General features: G+C 33.8%; 1 protein-coding gene across 2 annotated transcripts in view; it reads left to right on the forward strand.

The window, feature by feature from the left end:
- Positions 1-12,237: 12,237 nt before the first annotated feature.
- LOC101255810 (protein CTR9 homolog) overlaps positions 12,238-20,242 on the forward strand; it is a 30,971-nt gene continuing 22,966 nt past the window's right edge. The window contains exons 1-13 of one of the 2 annotated variants that reach the window (XM_069286950.1): positions 12,238-12,570; positions 13,152-13,218; positions 13,371-13,565; positions 14,351-14,451; positions 14,899-14,952; positions 15,171-15,291; positions 15,481-15,540; positions 15,868-16,082; positions 16,199-16,283; positions 16,588-16,688; positions 16,851-16,943; positions 18,718-18,786; positions 19,634-19,726. In XM_069286950.1, coding sequence (XP_069143051.1) covers positions 12,430-12,570; positions 13,152-13,218; positions 13,371-13,565; positions 14,351-14,451; positions 14,899-14,952; positions 15,171-15,291; positions 15,481-15,540; positions 15,868-16,082; positions 16,199-16,283; positions 16,588-16,688; positions 16,851-16,943; positions 18,718-18,786; positions 19,634-19,726 — 1,395 coding nt within the window. In that variant the 5' untranslated portion in view covers positions 12,238-12,429. Of the gene's footprint in view, positions 12,571-13,151; positions 13,219-13,370; positions 13,566-14,350; positions 14,452-14,898; positions 14,953-15,170; positions 15,292-15,476; positions 15,541-15,867; positions 16,083-16,198; positions 16,284-16,587; positions 16,689-16,850; positions 16,944-18,717; positions 18,787-19,633; positions 19,727-20,242 lie in introns of both variants that reach the window. The other variant, XM_004243670.5, reaches the window with a different exon arrangement.

The raw sequence follows: 20,242 nt of genomic DNA on the forward strand, positions 1-20,242 counted from the left end.
CTTCACACTTAAATAAGAAGTAAAGCGGTCGTGTCAAAATTTGATACGTTCAAACTTACTTCTCAAATACAAAGTAAAGCTGTCGTGTCAAGTAAATAACCCAACTAGTGAGGTTGGGATCGTTCCCACGAGGAAAATAGTCTAGACTTAACTTCAATCTGTTATTACTTTTGTTCAGTCAATTACTTCCTTGGAAAGTAAAAACAATAAAAGGGGGGTTTCTATTTCTAAATAAATGAAAATAACTACCTAAATTGAAAGAGACACTTAACAGCTTTGAATGTTGGATTTTAATCAATTAATCAAAGTAACTAGGGTTTACGTGTTCCCTACAGGTTCATAACTTGATAATTCTAACTATAACAATTCTTTCCTAGTATCTTGCATGCAAAGTGATAAGTTATGTATTTCTAAATCCTTGGTCCGGCATCTAGAAAATCTCACTCCGCACCTTGATCCGGTTACGTGTGTTGCTTTCCTAACCCTTATCTTTACCTCATATTAAGCATCATATTTGATATTTGACTAAGTTATTACCTCGTACCAATCAATACTAGCCTATTAGATAGTATATACTAAATCTATGTTGATAATTCTTTTCCTATTATCTACCTCCTTGGTCCGGCAAGTAGCATTAAGGCGAGTTCTAACGTTGGCCATCCGTTAAAAAGACTTCTAAGCGAAAGAATTATTAATACATGCAAGACACTATTCTAGAATCGTTATTTTAGTTAGGTTTTATCTCATTATTTGCCTATGGTTCCCACAACCCTAGTTATGGAGTTTAGTTACCCATAGTCATAATCACAATATTCAAATATATTAAATAAGAATTCATGTACTTACTTCAATGAGAAAGAGTAAAATCCGAAAGTTTGCTTGATTAATCATCAATAATCACTTGCAAGAATCTCAAAGTAATCAACAATCTCACAAAAAGTCTAATGATTCTCAAAAGTCTAATGATACAGTATCTACTAATATGATGTCTAACAATACGGAGTCTAACAATACAGAGTCTATCAATACGGAGTCTCACCTCAAAAATGAGGTTTTTCAAACTATTTATAGAAAATAAAAACCTAATTAAACAAGGACTCTATTTGCTGGAAATCTGTCAAAACGTGGCTGGGTCGACGAAACTCGCGACGGATCGTCGTGGTCACGACGGACCGTCATGGAATCCGTCGTCCCATACTTATGCATTTCTTCTGCTGCTCTCTTCATTACCCTCGGTGGCAGGTATGACGGACCGTCATAGGCACAACGGTCCGTCGAGGGTCTTCGTTCCAAAACACTTCAACTCTTGGAATATGGGTACTGGGATTACTTCTCTGAACTTCATGACGAACCTGCAGGACGGACCGTCATAGACACGACGGACCGTCACAAGCTTCGTAACCCCCCACTTGGTCAGACTTCCCCATCTTCCTTCAGCAGATGCACTACGCTGCCACCTACAGACCGTCACAAGCTCCTTAGGTGGTCTCTTCTGCATTTCTTCACTCAAAATCTCTGCATTCATCTTTGGACAAATTTCCAGCAAAATAAAGAGAAACTTATATAAAAATTAGCACAACAAGGCTTTTGGACACACTAAACTTAAGGAAAAAGTATTAATAATACCGTGAAACCACGGTATATCAGAGATCAACCTTTCAATCAGCCCAAAGAATAACCTAATCATAATGAACAACACTTCACACTTAAAGCATCATAAAATCATCTACATTGATATCATAAAACAAGCATAATCTCATATTTTACTCTTCAAGGATCAAAGATCATATTCAATCAACACATCTAGAATTACTACTTTAGATATGGATTCAATCATAAGTTCATGTGAATCTATCACCACATACATCAATTCATACAATTCAATTTTCACCATTAAAGACCCAAAACATATCAACTTTGAGAAATATTGGGATTTCACGGGTTCTCGGGAAATTCATCATACAAACATAGTAAAACCCATCAATTAATACTTAATATATCTCAAATATTAGAAACGTTTTCGAAAGTAACCCATGACTTTGGAGTTAAACCTTAACTTTGGGGATTTTCTATCTTTAAAATTGGATTTTGAAGGGGCTCCATGGATAAAGGTTATCCATGGATGAAGAGCTGTCATACCTTAATCATAAAGCCCATGTGAATTTGAGTAGGAAACGTTGTTCCTTGACCCCTAGCTCTAACTTCGTCCTTCTTCTTCCTTGAAGTTCTAAAGAGAGAAATATTTGGAGAAGTTGAGTTTATGAAATGATTTTGGAAATTATGAGAGGGATGAATTAGTTTAGGGGTATAAAACCTTTTATAGTTGGTATAATATAGTGTAAAATGATACCACTTAATGTTAATTAAAACCCCAAAACACCCCTAGACTTAATTCTCAAGACTTAAAAACAAAAAAAAAATTCCTGACCCACGACTCCCCGACCTATGGACCTTGGGTGGGACCATGACTCGTCCTAGTGGGGCGTAGTTCATGGTAAGAGACTTATGGGGCATCCACGAGTCCCTCACCCACAGAGCGTGGACCACTCTACGGGGTGTGGGTCCCTCCGTAGGTATTATTTTTGGCAACTTTCCTAGGGTCCTCCTCAAGGGCCCTTGGTTGGTCCTTCGAGGGTCGTACCTTGATGTTCAAACCCTAAATTCATCATTTGAAGTACGGGGATCTATAACTATGACTCTAATAATCACGTCAAGCATTAGTTTAGCATACTCATTTTCGAGTATTACATTATCTCCCCCTTGGGAACATCCGTCCTAGAATAACGATCTAGACAGCTTACATAATTTCAAATTGAAGACTAGCAGCCCATCATGCATGCAATATCAAAATATTGAAAAATTCAAAGGAGGAAACTTCAACTGCATATCAAACATGATCGCTGCAACACAAGGAAGTAGGAACTATATCTAACAACCCATTATCATGAAATCTCAACATTTCACATATTCATAGGAGGAACTACCTTCTCCATCTAAAAGTATGCTCAACATAATATTATAAAGCTAATATGTAATTACTCTCAAAAGCATACTAAAACATGTTCATCAACTCATCTCATGAAGTCAATTATGGAACTCATGCTAAATGCACAACAACATGAGGAACACATAAATCATGAGACTCATTTTCTTACTAAACATGAATTTCTCAAGAACATTGCATAACATAAGGACATCATGAAAGTATCTAAAATACACACGACTCCAAAACATAAAGCATTCAAGAGGAACTTTTTAATCTCAAGTTAGAATAAGAATAGAAGGAACGATAAGGATATTGGGACACTCAACTATCTTTCTATCTAAGCACACTATCTCCCACGGGAGTAAGCCCCTACTAATTCCTCAAGTGTACCACTTCTTTCAAGAAATCCCAACGACATAACAAAGAACTCATAATAGCCATTTTGGGTTCTAAAATCAATAGAGGTCTAACAACAATGCGTCTGAACCCTACAAAGGATAAAAACAAAGTCTAACAAATAGCATTGAGATCTAATAAAACATTTACATCTATTGAAAAACTTTCAACATACTGGTAAGAAATATTAGGAGGATACTCTTGTACACCACTATCCTAAGGAATGTAGAATATACTTTGCTTTGGAGCATTAGTATCTGAACCACTAAGAGAAGTGGCCTCTCTCCTTTTGCCTTCGGTAGGCAATCCCTTATTTTGTGACCACTCTAACCACAATCAAAACAAACATTTGTGCCTGTTAGACACTCACTCTTGTGCCTCTTTCCACACCTAAGACAAGTAAGAACCAGGGGTCTACTACACTTTTCTTGAAACTTAGGGTTGGATAGCCTTTTTTTGTTAATCGTAGGGGAAATCCTAGAAGGACACTATTTAGAAAACCTTCCTTGAGGGGAATTAAGATCATCTGTTCTAAACCTATTTTTCTCCAAAAACCTCTCCTTGAGTTTCTCTTCATCAACCCCTTGGGCATAAATCATAAGACGAGAAATATCCATATCATGATCAAGCATAGCCCTACGACATTTTTCCACCACCAAGTCGACACACCCGACACAAACTTACTCATTATCCACCTAGGGTCGGCTAATATATGTGGAGAATATCTTTACAACCTAGTGAACATTCAAGAATATTCCTCAACACCCATCCCACCATGCCAGAGGTTAATAGATGCAAGTAGCCTAGCCTCCCTCATCTCCAAAGGGCAAAACCTGTCAAGAAACCCAATTTAAAAACTTTCCTACTCTATGAGTCCTGCTTCTAGTAGCCTTGCTTCATTCCATTGGTTAAACCAAAGTTGAGAAACATCTTTCACTCAGTAGGCTACCAATTCCTCCTTTTAAACCGGAGTCACTCCCACAAAGTCCAACATTTTAGAGACCTCATCTACAAAACTCTTGAGGATTTTCCTCCATCTTCGACCATAAAATTCCAGAGTTTCTATCTCTTCTTGAGGCAATAATTGGAAACCAAACCTAAAATTCTCATTAGTCTTTTCATCAATCAGATTTTGAGGAGCTTGTAGAGAAGCTCCTTGATCAACCTTGTCTCCTTCAAATCCAGCGGTGAAAACTTCTTGAGTATGTAGACTACCGGGAAAGGATTAAAAGAAGGACATTATAGATTTAAACACTGTAGCACGACTTATACTAATGAAAGAAGTGTAGTTTCCTAATCATCTTGTAGCCTCTTATTCGTGAATGTGGCACACTTCACATCATAAACAAGACTCTACTAGACGTGGCTTATGAGACATCATCATAGAATCATTCTGAACCTTATGCTCTTATTACCAAGTTTGTCATGACCTAGGGGTATACCCTAGATGTAACATGGCGTACTAGACCCCGAAAAGTCTAACATAAGCCACTTAGCATATCATAACATAAAGTAGATAGAATTGATGCAGAAACTTTTTCCATGTAATTTAAGTCTTTATAAAATCAAGCGAAAGTCTAGACTTGTCTCAATATAGACATATATTACAATACTTGAATAAAAGAGGGTCACAACTTACAACATAATGCAAAATGAATATACAAGAGAACAAACTACAATGATAACAATTGTCCTCGAATCATGATGACTCACCAACAAACTTGGAGAATAGTCGAATCCAAGATTCTAGCCACAATGAGGACCTCATTGAGAACCAAACACTACACTTAGAGGAAAGGTAGAAAAATATGGATTAGTACAAAAATGCACTAAGTATGATAGCCATACATAACAACTTTTAAATCATGCTAAAAGGGACAATTTATTTGAAAGCATGCTCATACACATAGCCCATATATAAATCATCATAACATAAAGGAAACACTTCACATATACCCTCAAAGTCTACTTGTGCAATGCATGATTAAGATCCTATAATTCCACCCATGCTAAGTAAACCTTTTTAGGTCATCATAATCAACTACGCCTTTAAACTCACACTAAGCTACAACAAAGCTCATCACAACACAGGCGGAACACTTCATGAATGACCTCAAACATACTTGTGCATGGAATGAATGAGACCTCATAATCTCGCCCATTCTAAGTACCACTCTAGGCCATCACTCGTTTTCATCTTCTCTTAAAACTCTTGAACACTATGAAGTACTCCTTTAAGCACATATTAGTTCCTCACTATGATGAACACTTCGAAATACTTATAAAGTATATTTTAGTTCATTGTTATATTTGAACTCTTGGAGATTTTCTCCAAGCACATCTTAGTTCATCATGTTTGAACTCTAAGAGATATTTTCTTAGTTCATTAGGTTTAAGCTTTAGGAGATGCTTTCTCAAGCATATCTTAGTTCATTAGGCTTGAAGTCTAGGAGATGCTTTCTCAAGCACATCTCAGTTCACTATAAACCTAGTTCTAATTGGTATATAGCCTTAACCGACATGAGAACATATGAGCTATCACATGATTCCTCCCGAAGCTACCCACATCGTTAACGGTTGGTTTACTTGCCTAAGGTAGAACCGGTTAGTTAGCATAGTTGGATTCGCTAGCTAACTTTCCTACAGGGCATGTACTTATGGGATATATAGATTGCTACAAGACACCCAACTAAACTAGGTCATCTCATGAGACATAATTTGGGAAAATCGAATTCTACTAGGTGAGAGTTCCCATTTTGGAAATCCGTCCTCAACTATATGGGAACCTCGATCTCATTTCAATATCCACTTAATAGTTATTAAGTCCCTACTGCGACTTAAGTTTCATAGAAGATGTCCTTGACATTCAATCAAAGTTAATTCATTGTACTAACTCTATAGACTATGTGTGAGCAACTATCACCATCCATGTTCTAATTATGAACAATTTTTAGCCTTTGATTTAATTAGGTGAGAGAAACTCTTCCAACCCTAGAACCATAACTATGTGAGAACAACATTTAAATCAGCCGACAACAACAATGTAATCATAATGAGCAACACTTTACGCTCAAAGCATCATTAAAGCATCTACATAATTCTCATAAACAAGCACAATCTATACTTCACAATTTAAGGATCAAAGATCATATTCAATCAACACATATAGAATAACTATATTAGACATGGATTCAATCATAATTTCATGTGAATCTATCACCACATACATCAACTCATACATTTACCTTTCACCATTAAAGACCCACATCATATCATCAACTTTGAAAAGTATTGGGATTTTATGAGTTCTTGGGGAATTTATCATTAAAACATAGGGAAATCATCAATCAATACTTAATATATCATAATTCAAATATTAGAAATGTTTTTAAAGGAACCCATGGCTTCGGAATCAAACCTAACTTTGAAGATTTTCTATCTTTGAATTTGGGGTTTTGAAGGGGCTCCATGCATGAAGGTTATCCATGGATTAAGAGCTATCATACCTTGATGACAAATCCCCTATGAATTTGAGTAGAAAACCTTGTTCCTTGAACCCTACCTCCTACTTCCTTCTTCTTACTTGAAGTTATAAAAAGAGTAATATTTAGGGAAGTTGAGTTTGTGAATTGATTTTGGAAATAATGAGCGGGATGAATTAGTTTAGGGGTCTAAAACCTTTTATATATGGTCTAATAAGTTTAAAACAATACCACTTAATGTTTAATTAATACTCCAAAACACCCTAAATTAGTTGCTTTTTCTACATCCATATGATCTACTAAAGTAGATCGGTATCGACCATATAATAAAAGCAGATCTTGGTCCATGAAATGCTAAAGCTATTTAGAGTTGGTATTTCTAACTAAATCGGAAGGAGGGCTTTGGGAAGACCAACTCTCAAGTACTTTTAACCTAGGAGTAAACAACAAAATTGTTTATCCTGACCTGACCCGTGACTTCCCGACCCATGGACCATGGGTGGGACCACGACCCGTCCTGGTGGGGCGTGGTTTGTGGTCAGAGACTTATAGGGCATCCACAAGCCCCTTACCCACGGAGCATGGACCACCTTATGGGGTGTGGGTCCCTTCGTAGGTATTATTTTTGGCAACTTTTCAAAGGACCCTTGGTTGGTCCTCAGGGGATAGTACCTTGATGTTCTAACCCTAAACCCTTCATTTTAAGTATGGGAATATATATCTACGAATCTAATACTCACGTCAATATCTAGTTTAGCATACTAGTTATTGAGGTGTCATAGGAACTATCGAAACTTCCATGCGAGGCCATTTCAATGAAAAGCAGGTCCCCCACCCAAAATTTGTTTTAAGCTAAAAACCATATGAAGGATCATAATGAGACGGGTAGCCTAAGAAACCGTAATAAAAGTCATTCTAGATCAAAGTAGACATCCTGGAGCTAACTACGCTGACCAAAATCTCATCCAAGCACGTTCACCAAGAATGTTGACCAAAGTCAATCCTTGACTTAAGCTTCAAAGTTAAAACATCTAATGACAAAAACTCATGCAAGAAGTCTGGGGCCATGAACCAACCATGCCGTAGCCTAAAATAGCTCTTTTCGAAACCGATAAAATCGTTAGAATTGCATTTCTGAGGTCATCTTCTTGGACTTTTGACTAGTTTTAAAGGCTCCAAAATACGAAAGTTTGCACAAAATAAAAATAAATGACCTAACTATCGAACTATCTGTCCTAACATTTAATAAATGACTTGTCGTCACTACAAGAAAGCTTAAAATACAGAAAATATTGAAAAATGAAGAAAATTACACGGAGGGTCGTTAAAGTATCTAATATTCAATTACACGTATCAATATGTCAAAATTGGAATCAAACATGCTAACTCGACAAAAATTTGCAAACTCAAAGTCAAGTTTCTTACGCAAACCAGTACTATCAATCCACCAAAAAGAGGGGAAAAAACCAAAACACAGAACATTAAACCTTCTGTCAATTATCTACATTCTATACCCCCTTCAATGATTAGTTTATCATTAACTGTTGTTAATCCTCAATTATTTGGTCATCATCATGCCAAACTTATCCACTAATACTTGTTCATCCCAAGTCTTTCAGAACTACTCTTTCAATATTCTTTTATTATCAAATAATATACAAATATTTATTGTTTATTTAGAAATTAATAGAGCCTTAGTTTTTACCTCAAGTAGTGAATGTTCTACAGTAGCGTCACAATTATGCCCTCTTGTTAAGAGTTTATCCGCTCCCTCCCCCCCCCCCCCCTTTTCTTTTTTTGAAAGATAAGTTATGTCCAAAAATATTAAACTTGCTAAATTATTTCAACATATAAGCCAAGTCAAGTAGGATATTAAGGGTATATTTGAAAAGTCATTTGGTAATTGGAACTGCTCTAATTATTAGGATAGTAATTACTAACCTAGTAATTGCACTGATATGTTTGCTTGATATAGTGTAACTACATGCACGATTGCAATCATAATTCATAAGGTTATATTAATTTGAAAAATAAAAGTTAATTCTTTAAATTTTATATTAGAAAAAGAAGCAACTTTATAAATTATATTAAATTAAATATTTAAGATACATATTGTCTTTTGAAAATATATTACTAATACACACATGTTCTTAACTAATATATGAAGAAAAAAAATGACTTATAGTTTTCAAAATAATATATTTCAATTGAAATAATCATAAAAACTAAAAGTACAAGATTTCTATGAATATCATGAAATACATACTTTGACAGAAATATTAATATTATAAATAAAATGCCATAAAATATTAAAATATTTGACAAAAAGATAATATATCAAATCCAACTACAAATAAATGACTTGCAATGTGAAGTGTCAAGTCAATACTACTAAAACAAATAAAAGTAAAAGACGAAATGGTCTGATGAACCCTTGTACTCATACAAGTTTGTATTATGGACCCTTCGACTTAAACATTTATCAATTGGACCCTTAAAATTCAGTAGAACACCATATATTGAACTCCTATGACCGTTGACTAAGCTTACGTGGTATTAAAATATCTGAAATTGCAAGAGTGTGTGACCACACGCCTCAACAAGCGAGTGATACAATATTTAAATTTAAGAAATTAAAATAATAAAATAATAAATTGAAAAAAATAAATAAATTAAGAAATCATATTTTTTTTTCATGAGTGCGCTCGTCGATAGTAGAGGGTGAGAGAGAATGAGGAAAGGAAAATGACAAGGGTGTGCGACAAAGATGCAGATGGTGAGAAGATAGTATAGAGGGGGGGGGGGGGCGACTTCCTTTGATGGTGGCGTCCTTTGTTTCACTATGGAAATGGGGAGAGGTAGATGGTGAGGAAGATGACGACGCTTAGGTTATCAACAATGAAGAAGATTATTTAATTAATATATATATATTTTTAAATTATTAATTAAAATGCTACGTTAAAAGATTGCTGAAACTATTGTTTTTAATTTATAAGTTTTTAAAAATAGTTAATGAATATAATTATGACATGTCAATTATTTAAATGACATGAATTTAACATGTCATCTATTTAAGAGAGTGCACTACTCACATGGTTGGAGGAGTGCAAAAATCTTCTTTTGATTGAGTTTAAGAGTTCAATCGGTAAAAAAATTAAATAGAAGCGTCCACAATACAAACTTGTACAAGTATAAGGGTGTATCATATTATTTCTCCAAAGTAAAAATATAACATAAGTTCTGAATTCAAAACAAATTATTCTTATGCCAAATTTCAATATAACATACATAAAATAAGATATTTTTTTACTAATCTACAACCACGAATATCCACTTTGAAACTCAGCCACGAAGAAAATCATAAAACCCTAGTCGCGAAATGAATGAGAAGGGGTGAAATCGTTTTCGGGAAAATAATAAAATAAGGGGGAGAAAAAGCGTAATTTGGATTTAGGGATTTAATCTATGTGGCAGTGGAACCCTATTGACATGCATAACTTTCGTTAAAAAGAAAGGTACTTTTGACCCAATTTTTGACGGAAAGGATAATTTTGAGCAGAAATATAGTTTAAGGATAAATTTGAGCTGTTTCTAATAGTTTAAAAATATTTTAAACTCATTTCCGTTCTCTTGAAATAAAGATACAACACCTTAAAAGGTAAGAATTTAAACACTACAACATAATAAAATATTTAGGATAAAAGCCTGAGTAGGAAGAATCTCCTTAATCCTTTTTTACTCTTTTGTAATTTGCAAAGAACAAAAAAATAAAAAATACTTGTCAAGAACTTTATCTTGTTTGATCAACTTTTATTATCTTCTTTCTACAATAGAAATATAATATAGAGCAAATGAATTATTTTGTAAAGATACTTATTTTTTATTTTATTAACTACAAATTAAAGAGCCACACTCCAAAATACTACTTAGACTTTTCTTTTCATTCTTATGAATTTGGATTAGGGTACAAATGCGCTTTAGCATACTTCTTTACCTCATGAAATTTCTTTGGTATTATTTATTTATTATACAAATTAAATAAATGTGAAATTAGGTTTTAGGCCTAACTCACACTCCAAATGCTAGCTCAAAGGAAGGAAGATTGCCCAAACCTTATAACGAGTTCACCCATCTCATTGATCATCGATGTAAGACTTTTATTATTCTTTAACACCCACCTCACGCTCAATGCTTAGCATCTGGTGCGTAGGCAATTTTGATTTCGGGAGTCCCAACATCGGGGGAGACGGGCCCTGCTAGCTCAAAGGGAGGACGATTGCCTAAGCCTATAACGAGTCCACCCATCTCATTAACCACCGATGTGGAACTTTTGTCATTCTTTAACAATAAATTATTATCCAAAGTAAATTAGGATATTTTAAATATATATATATATATATATATATATATATATATATATATATATATACCTTCTTTTACAATTTCATCCTTAATTAAATTTTTAAAGACATAAAAGTTGAAAAATATTTTAATAATATTTTGTTTGATTAATATTTAGCAAAAAAATAAATAGATGAATATATTATTTTGTTCAAAATAAATCAAAAGACATGTCTTTTAATCCTTTTTTTTTTTTAATAAATAACTTTAATCTGATTTAATTTACTCTTTTAAAAGCTTAAAAGTCTATCAATTGAAATGAATATTATTTTGGTACATCAACATTTAAGGAAAATTATTTCTAATATATAGAGAGATAGATACATTAAATGAATACATTATTGTTTTAAAATAAATTAAGACATTTCTTTACTCTTTTTTTAAAATATAATTTTGTTCTGATTTGACTTTAATTTTTAAAAGCATAAAAGACTATCAATTTGAAAATTATTTTTAATTTATGAACATTTAGCGAAAATTATTTCTATTTTAATATATTTATAATTTATAATATATAGTAAATTTATCTAATAAAATTAGATTTTACCAAAAGAGAAAAATTGTACAGTAAATTTATCTAATAAAATTAGATTTAAATCATTCTTTGATCTATTCAAACTATATATCTTTAAAATCTATAATAAGTTCATATTCCACTTATAAATAATTTGTGATAAGAAAGAAATATGTGAATGATAGTAAAAAATAATTATTTATGGCTATAAAATATATATTAATTAACTTTTATTATGTTAACAATTTTTAAGGGTATTTCAGCATTTCTTTGTCAAACACATCAATAAATTTTTTTTTTAACTTCAACACTTTTATCCAAACACATAACTGCTTATTTTGAAAATAAATTTTAACACTTTCAATATTATTTTTTTAAAGCTACTTTTATTAAATCCGTCCAAACGGGCCCTGGAGAAACAGAAAAGAAAAACACAAAACCAGGTCTTGTGTATCATTAATTACAAACAGATACTGATTAATTAGAGAGCTCCTCTTATTATTAATGTTAATAAAATAGAACACACACATTTTTGCTCAGTTCTTTACAGAAATTGAAGTTTTGAACTTGTCCAAATTGAAAGCTCTTTTCCTTCTTCTTCTCAAAGAAAACTAGGGTTTTGTGTTGTTACCGGTTGAATTTTGAATCCAATGGCGTCTGTGTACATTCCAGTGCAGAACTCGGAAGAGGAAGTTAGGGTAGCATTGGACCAACTCCCTAGGGATGCTTCTGACATTCTCGACATTCTTAAGGCAGAACAAGCTCCTCTTGATCTCTGGCTTATAATTGCTGTAAGTTTCACTTCATATATACAGATGAGATTTATGTTGTTTAGTTTGTTACTGGAGTTTCATTTGAACTTTTTGTGTTGTTGAATTTTGCTATTGATATATGTCTTTACATCTGTTTAAATGCGAATGTATGGGCATTGACAGGGTTTTTTGTTTGGTTATACATAAAGGAGCCGGGTTTTTGTGTTTGGTTAACTATTGAGCCCATGATTTAGTGTTGGTTGATGATATAAGAGTACTTTTTACAAATTTTATAATGATAACATGCATGATAATCTCATGTTTTACAACATTTGGTTGTTGTTTTTCTAAAAGTTCTCTTTTTGATATTCTCATATAATGTTTATTATGTTTAAGTAATCGCACCTTGTTGCTTTTCTATTTGTTATTATGTTTATCTTCACTCCTATTTTCCCTTTCCATCTGAGCCGAGTTTCTTTTAGAAACAACCTCTCTACCTTCAAGAACTAGAGGTAAGGCCTTCCCTAGAACCCACTTTGTGGGATTTCACTGGGTATGTTGTTGTTGTTGTAAAAGTTCTCTATTCCTCCCCTTACAAATATATACTGGTTTTTTCTCAGAGGGAATATTTCAAACAAGGCAAAGTCGATCAGTTTCGGCAAATCTTGGAAGAAGGGTCTAGCCCAGGTACTTATTTGTGTTTATACTAGTTGATTGACTCTGATACATTTAAGTGCATTGAATGGGTATTTATCAATTCTCACTGAAAAGTTGGAGAACATGTACTGTCTTTCGTTCTTGAAAAAGACTAATTCCTATTGCACATTGTTATGGTGCAGAGATTGATGAATATTATGCAGATGTGAGGTATGAGAGGATTGCCATTCTAAATGCATTAGGTGCATATTACAGTTATCTTGGGAAGATTGAGACAAAACAAAGAGAAAAGGAAGAGCACTTTATAATGGCAACTCAATATTATAATAAAGCATCCAGAATTGACATGCACGAGCCCTCCACGTGGGTTGGGAAAGGTGACAAGAATTTCATTTCTCTATTGTGGATATTACTTCTTGAAACAAGTGAATCAATGCCTTTTTGCAGTTGAGATTTAAAATCATTTTTCTGAAGTGGAGCAATTTATATTTAATTGGACACTTGTAACTGATAAGACATGTCTTTTGATAAGGCTCTAACATATAGAAGATTTCACAGATATGTGACTATCCTACTTAATTGTTTTGGTAAAGTAAACAGCCTCTCTACCTTACCAAGGTAGGGGTAAGGCTGCATACACACCAAGCTCCCTATACTCCACTTGTGGGATTACATTGGGTATGCTGTTGTTGTTATTGTTTGGTTAAGTCTACAGACGTTCCAAGGGCTGAATTTATGTTATTTAACCAGGGTTTCCAAACTTCAGATTTTCCCCCTTTATTCACATTGGAAAAAGAGTTGCCTGAAATTACTTCTTTTGATAAGGAGGGTTGCTTGATATTTACTAAAAACGTATTGGTTATCATGTAAAATTGCTTCATTAACTTTTTTGATGAAGAAAAAAAATAAACATCGAGTCCCCCCTTGCTATTAACTTTTGTAAGAGGGTTGCCTGAATTTCTTAGGAGCTTGTACGCTCTGCCAAGCATAGTTGTTGAGTTTCTGACCTGTGTTTGAGGGAGTGAGTTTTTCATCACATTTGTAATAAACCCTACTTTTCCAACACTTCCTTAGAATATAATGTTGTATAAGCTGAAAAAAAAAGTGTAATAGTATCATAGTAATTATTTACCAATCGGATGTGCATTCACATGCTTTACAGGTCAGCTTTTACTTGCCAAGGGCGATATAGAACAGGCATTTGCTGCTTTCAAGATTGTACTTGATGGAGATCGTGATAATGTTCCTGCTCTCCTGGGTCAGGTAAGCCTATTCAATGCTTGTTGTTGTTTCAAAAACATTAAGTATGTCAATTTTTTACTCGTTATGAAGTTAAAGAACGACCTAGCTTATAACATAAACCTGCTAAAACCCTTCAATATGGGTGGAAGTGAAATTAATCTACTGCTCAAGAACTGTGATGTTGATGACCATGGTGACATGTTAAGGATAATAATTGAACTACAGCTTTTGAATGATATCATGTGCTCTGCTGCACAAGAACAGTGAAGTGGATGACTATGGTAACATGTTACAGATAGTTAGCTGAACAATTGCACGTATTGTATGATGTAATTTTTCCTTATATAGGAAATTGTTTGAAGATTTTTTTTTGCTTTTTGTGCCCCGCTGCAAGATCCTTCTAAGGATATGCTAATTCCAAAGTGTCATAATTTTGTATCGACTCTCATAGCAACCCCAATCTTGCAGGCCTGTGTTCAGTTTAGCCGTGGACGATATTCTGATTCACTGGAGCTATATAAGGTTCATCGTCGATCCATTACTTATAGGCTAAGTCGTTGGCCTTGGATAGGAGAATGGGCGTCGCTTCCCCTTCTTCATGCCAAATGAAAAAAAAATCCAGTTGGGAAACATCATAACTAATCTAGCATGTAGTATGTTAAATAGCTCTCTAGATATTGTTAGAAGAAGTGATATTGACTCTATGTTGCCTTTTCTTGTGGTTCATATGTATTTGGAAGAGGGCCTTGCAAGTGTATCCTGACTGTCCTGCTGCAGTAAGGCTTGGAATAGGTCTCTGTAGATACAAATTGGGCCAATTTGACAAGGCAAAACAGGCATTTTGTCGTGTCTTGCAGGCAAGTGTAAAATTTTGCATTGATAAGTTTATTATGATTCTTTTTTGTCAGGCTTAACTGAAGAACAACCCTTTGGGGTGTGGCCCTTCCCCGTTCCTTGAGGGAACGTAGGACGCTTCGTCACCAGACCCCCCCTTATTTTTATTTTCAACTGATGTGACTTTCTTGTAACTACTTCGAAATGTATAGTTAGATCCAGAAAATGTGGACGCTCTGGTGGCACTAGCAATTCTGGATCTGCAAAACAATGAAGGTACGCTTTTCCCTTAGATTGATGTGTCGAGTCTGTATATGTGATTGAAGTTAATTCTGCACCTTCTAGGCAGGCGATACACTTAAAAGCCAGATTGCTGTAGTTAGAGAAAAAAAATGACCCATACGATTTAGTTTGCTTCAGCGAAAAATAGTTCTGACTCGTGTATCTGCAAAGTGTCATTGTGATATTACTTATCTTGTTAAAAAAGCTCTACTTGAGATTTCTCAGGAATTATAGTTTTGCTAGTATCCTGATTTTAGTTATGTAAAAATAGAGTTTATTGCAGTACTGTTGTCTAACTTAATGTCAGCACTGTATGTACAGCTTCTGGTATTAGGAGAGGAATGGAAAAGATGCAAAGAGCCTTTGAGATATATCCTTACTGTGCAATGGCTCTAAATTATCTGGCCAATCATTTTTTCTTCACTGGCCAGCATTTCCTTGTGGAGCAATTGACTGAGACTGCACTTGCTGTAACCACTCATGGGCCAACTAAGTCTCATTCATACTACAATTTGGCACGCTCCTACCACAGCAAGGTCTGAAGATGCACGGCTCTTTAATAGTTTTCGCAGCAGTAATTGATGATTCTTGATTATGATTCCCCCTTGAAGCTCTATTCTGATGATATTTATTTTGTTTCCCATGACTTAAGGGCGACTATGAGAAAGCTGGAATGTACTACATGGCATCTGTGAAAGAAAGCAGTAAGCCACATGACTTTGTATTACCCTATTATGGTAAGTGATCTTTTTCCTGCTGTCTGTCACTAAATATTTGAAAAACACCAAAGAACTGTTTTATTCCAGCTTAATCACAAAAATTCAAAAACAACTCAAATTTGTTTTCATGGCCAAACACAACTTATTTTCAAGTATTATTTTTCCATATTGAAAACAAAAACTACTTTTTTCAAATACTCACAATTTTCATGGCCAAACACCGTGCAACAGAAGGTTTAGGCTGTCAATTGGGAAACAAAACTTGCCAACTAGATCATTCTTTTTTATCTGTTTCACCATTTTCTTTGCTTGTCTAAGTTAGGATTGGGACAAGTACAGTTGAAGTTGGGAGATCTTCGGAGTTCGTTGGCGAATTTTGAGAAAGTCTTGGAGGTTCATCCTGAAAGTTGCGAGGCAGTGAAAGTGAGTTGATACTTGATAGTGTACTTTGTTGAGACTGACTATTGTCAACATTTTATTACTATTAAGAAACTTGACAACTATTATGGTCATTGCTTTATGTTCTGACTATTGTCAACATTTTGCTTTTGTTATTTGAATAGTTTATCTTTTTTTTTTTTGGAGGCTCTTGCACACATTTATGTGCAGCTTGGCCAGGCAGAGAAGGTTCAGGAATATTTGAAGAAAGCCACAAAAATTGATCCTCGTGATCCCCAGGTATTTTTATGTGTATAATGCATCTAAAAAAATGCCAGTCACTCTCTGAATGACTAAACAAGTACAAGCTAACGAACCGAACCTCCACTAATAAATAAGATTGCTCGGTGCTGGATAATCTATCAAATGCTGATTACGTATGTAGGATATATGTTGTTATAGAAAGGAGATTCATTTGTTTTTCGGTTATTTTATATAATATCTTCTGAAAGCCCTTTGTAGGAACAGAGAACTAAAGAAAATAGGGGAAAAAAAGAAAAATTAACAAATAAAGATACTTTCTGAATGAAGGGCATGTGATGCTGATGCAGTTCTCCTATAGTTTCTGAAAAAAGGGCATATGATGCTGATGCAATTCTCCTAGTCTCTTGAGCAATAGAGGGTGGGAGTTATAAATCTGTTAGAATGTGATTTAAAGTGTAATACCATTGTCCTGCTGTTATTGTTTATAAAATGAACTCAATTGTTTTTTTTAAAGAAATTGTTGGTTTACAACACCTGAATATCTATATAATCCTTATGCAATGGTGGTGTGAGTAACACCATGACTAATGGCTTTGTACATGTACCGTCTTAAAAACTGGAAAATTTTCTCTTTTGCGTCTTAATAATATTCTAATTTTCTGTTTATGTACCATATTTGGTGAATATTAATTTCCATATATCCTAATTGCCTCAAAAGACTTGACGTTCACCCCATCATTATTGAGACAACTTTTACTTTGCCATATTTTTCGAAAGAAATGCTAGTAAGGTGAATTTTTGGATTGTCTTCCCTGTTCTTTGAAACACTAAAAATACTCTTTTCCATACATTCATGTAGGAGTTCATAGTGTTCAAGTTTTTCATATATAGTAAATCCTCTATTTTGGGTTGGTTTGATTCAATTTACCAATGTATAGGAAGTTTTCTTTTTCTCTAATATCTCAATTTGTATGAAAGTTGACCATCTGTTTTGTTTTACATGATAATATTTGATTGGACGTAGAGTTAAGAGGTTAATTTGACTTGTGTATTTTGTTGGTGCTAGTTGAAGAAAATATTTTTCAAAAGGCCTCAAGAAGGTAGTCTAGTGGGTCTTTTTGACTTGGTTATCGGGATTGTGTAATCTCTTTATATCTGAAAGTTAATCATTTTTTCCATCTTTTGAGGCTGTTAACTTTGGTCTATTAATATCCACATGTATACTACAACCAAAAGTGTAGTCCCCCTTCAAAAAAGTATTACATCTTACAGAAGGTTTGAGCTTTATCAAACTGATGCCTATAGACAATCTAGTACATCAAAGATGTCTTTTGTTCTAGCTAAATATCTTGTTTTCTCAAAGCTCTTGTTGTTCCTCTCTTTCCAAATTGTCCACCAATGCATGCTTGGACAATCTTCCATGTCTCCTTTGAAGCATTGCCATCCCTATTCCAGCTACTTAGAACTCCTTGATGCTTCCTTGTTTCACCCACCTAATTCCTTTCAGGCAAATGAACATTCTCCATAGCTCCTCAGTCCACTTACAATGCAAAAAGAAAAGGTTAAATTCTATTGTTCCATCTTGTATCACGGGGGTGTAATTCATCCATTTAAAAATTAGACTACAATGGTGACCTAGATGTCTCTACTTTTTGGTGTACTATTCGTATTATGGGGACTTCTCCACTATTGATAAAATCATTTTCTTCGCCAAAAGATTTTGTACCAAGGATGGCATGACATCTTAAGTGAGATATTATTCTCTTCCTGAGTAGCTGCTTTAATTATATTTTTTCATGCTTCATTGCAGGCCTTTTTGGATATAGGAGAACTGTTAATTTCAAATGATCCTGCTGCTGCTTTAGAGGCCTTTAAAACAGTAAGGGCCTTGTATATTTCCATATATCTCTGTATATTTGGTCAATTCACTTGCTTATGCTCCTGGTAGCAGAATGTACTTCTGTATTATTGAAGGAATGATGAGGATGGCATGTAGAACTCAGTTGAGCATAAGAGGTTTCTTATTCTACTGATGAAAAAAAAAAGAAAATCAGTGTTCTCAATGGAAATATTCTCAAATTAGCCAGTCTTTCTGATCTTCAATACTTTGAGGATCCATCTTATTTTGCTTTAACTTCAATATCAATCTATTTTTAATTGAAAGGAAGAGTTAGAAATTATTTTCTCCCTAATTTTTTTTTGATCGTGAAATTTGATTCCTAATTTTCCGTCTTTCAAAATTTTAAAGTTGCTCAAATTTCATTCATCCTTCTTGTTTCTCTGTTGCTTCTTAAAATTTCTTTCTTTTTATGGATTGCAAGTCTACTATTCACTTCCATCTGTTCAATAAATAAGTCTTATTTTCATGTTCAAGATGTTTTAACTCTTCCCTGTAGTAGTTAGTTGTTGGTTAACTTGTTTATGAAATAGTTGGTTGTTGAAAGTACTTGTTAGTCTGACTCAAGGTATTAGAGTTTCACATAGATGAGATGCATATATGGCATGCTTACATGTAAGTAGCAGCAACATTGGGAATCCAGAATTCTTGCTGTAGTTACTGCTTTGTCTAGCATCACTGTTGTAAATTGCTTTTGATGGCCATGAGTTTCTGAGGTGGATGTGAAATTTGCACAACACAAATCATCATATTTGAATTTGTTCATCATATTTTTACCTCTCAAAGAAGATTTTTGTACACTTAAGGTAAAACGTAACTCATTTTGCAGGCGCGTAATTTGCTTAAGAAATCAAATGAAGAAGTACCAATAGAGTTGCTTAACAATATTGGCGTCCTCCATTTTGAAAGGGAAGAATTTGAGGTTTGTAAAGTTCCTTTTTGTCAGTGACTTCAAGTTGCTTGCATGTTTAGACCATCTCTATTTTATCCTCCATCCTCTTGGAGGGTAAAATATAGAATGCCCTCTCCAACCCACCTCCATATTACTCTGTGTCCTCCATTTATAGAGATGTACTACTTACCTATCTATTTCACTTTTTGATTAATTTAATATTATTTCTATTATATCATTAATTAAGTCTTTATTATTTGTAATTATTTTCTAAGTAATATAACATCTAAAAACATATTATTGATAAGTATACTGCTCCCATTCCGAATTAACGATTTTTCTATTTCATTATTTTAAAAAATTGTCACTTTAAATATGTAATTTAAAATTATTTATATTATATAATACTATTAATTAAGTCTTTAATATTTGTAATTATTTTTAAGTTATATATCATCTAAAACATATTGTTGACAAGTATACTACTTCCATCCTGAATTAACAATTCTTTTTAAAAATTGTCACTTTAGATATGTATTTTAAAGC

Source organism: Solanum lycopersicum, chromosome 7 (genome assembly GCF_036512215.1).
Source record: "Solanum lycopersicum chromosome 7, SLM_r2.1".
Classification (NCBI taxonomy): domain Eukaryota; kingdom Viridiplantae; phylum Streptophyta; class Magnoliopsida; order Solanales; family Solanaceae; genus Solanum; species Solanum lycopersicum.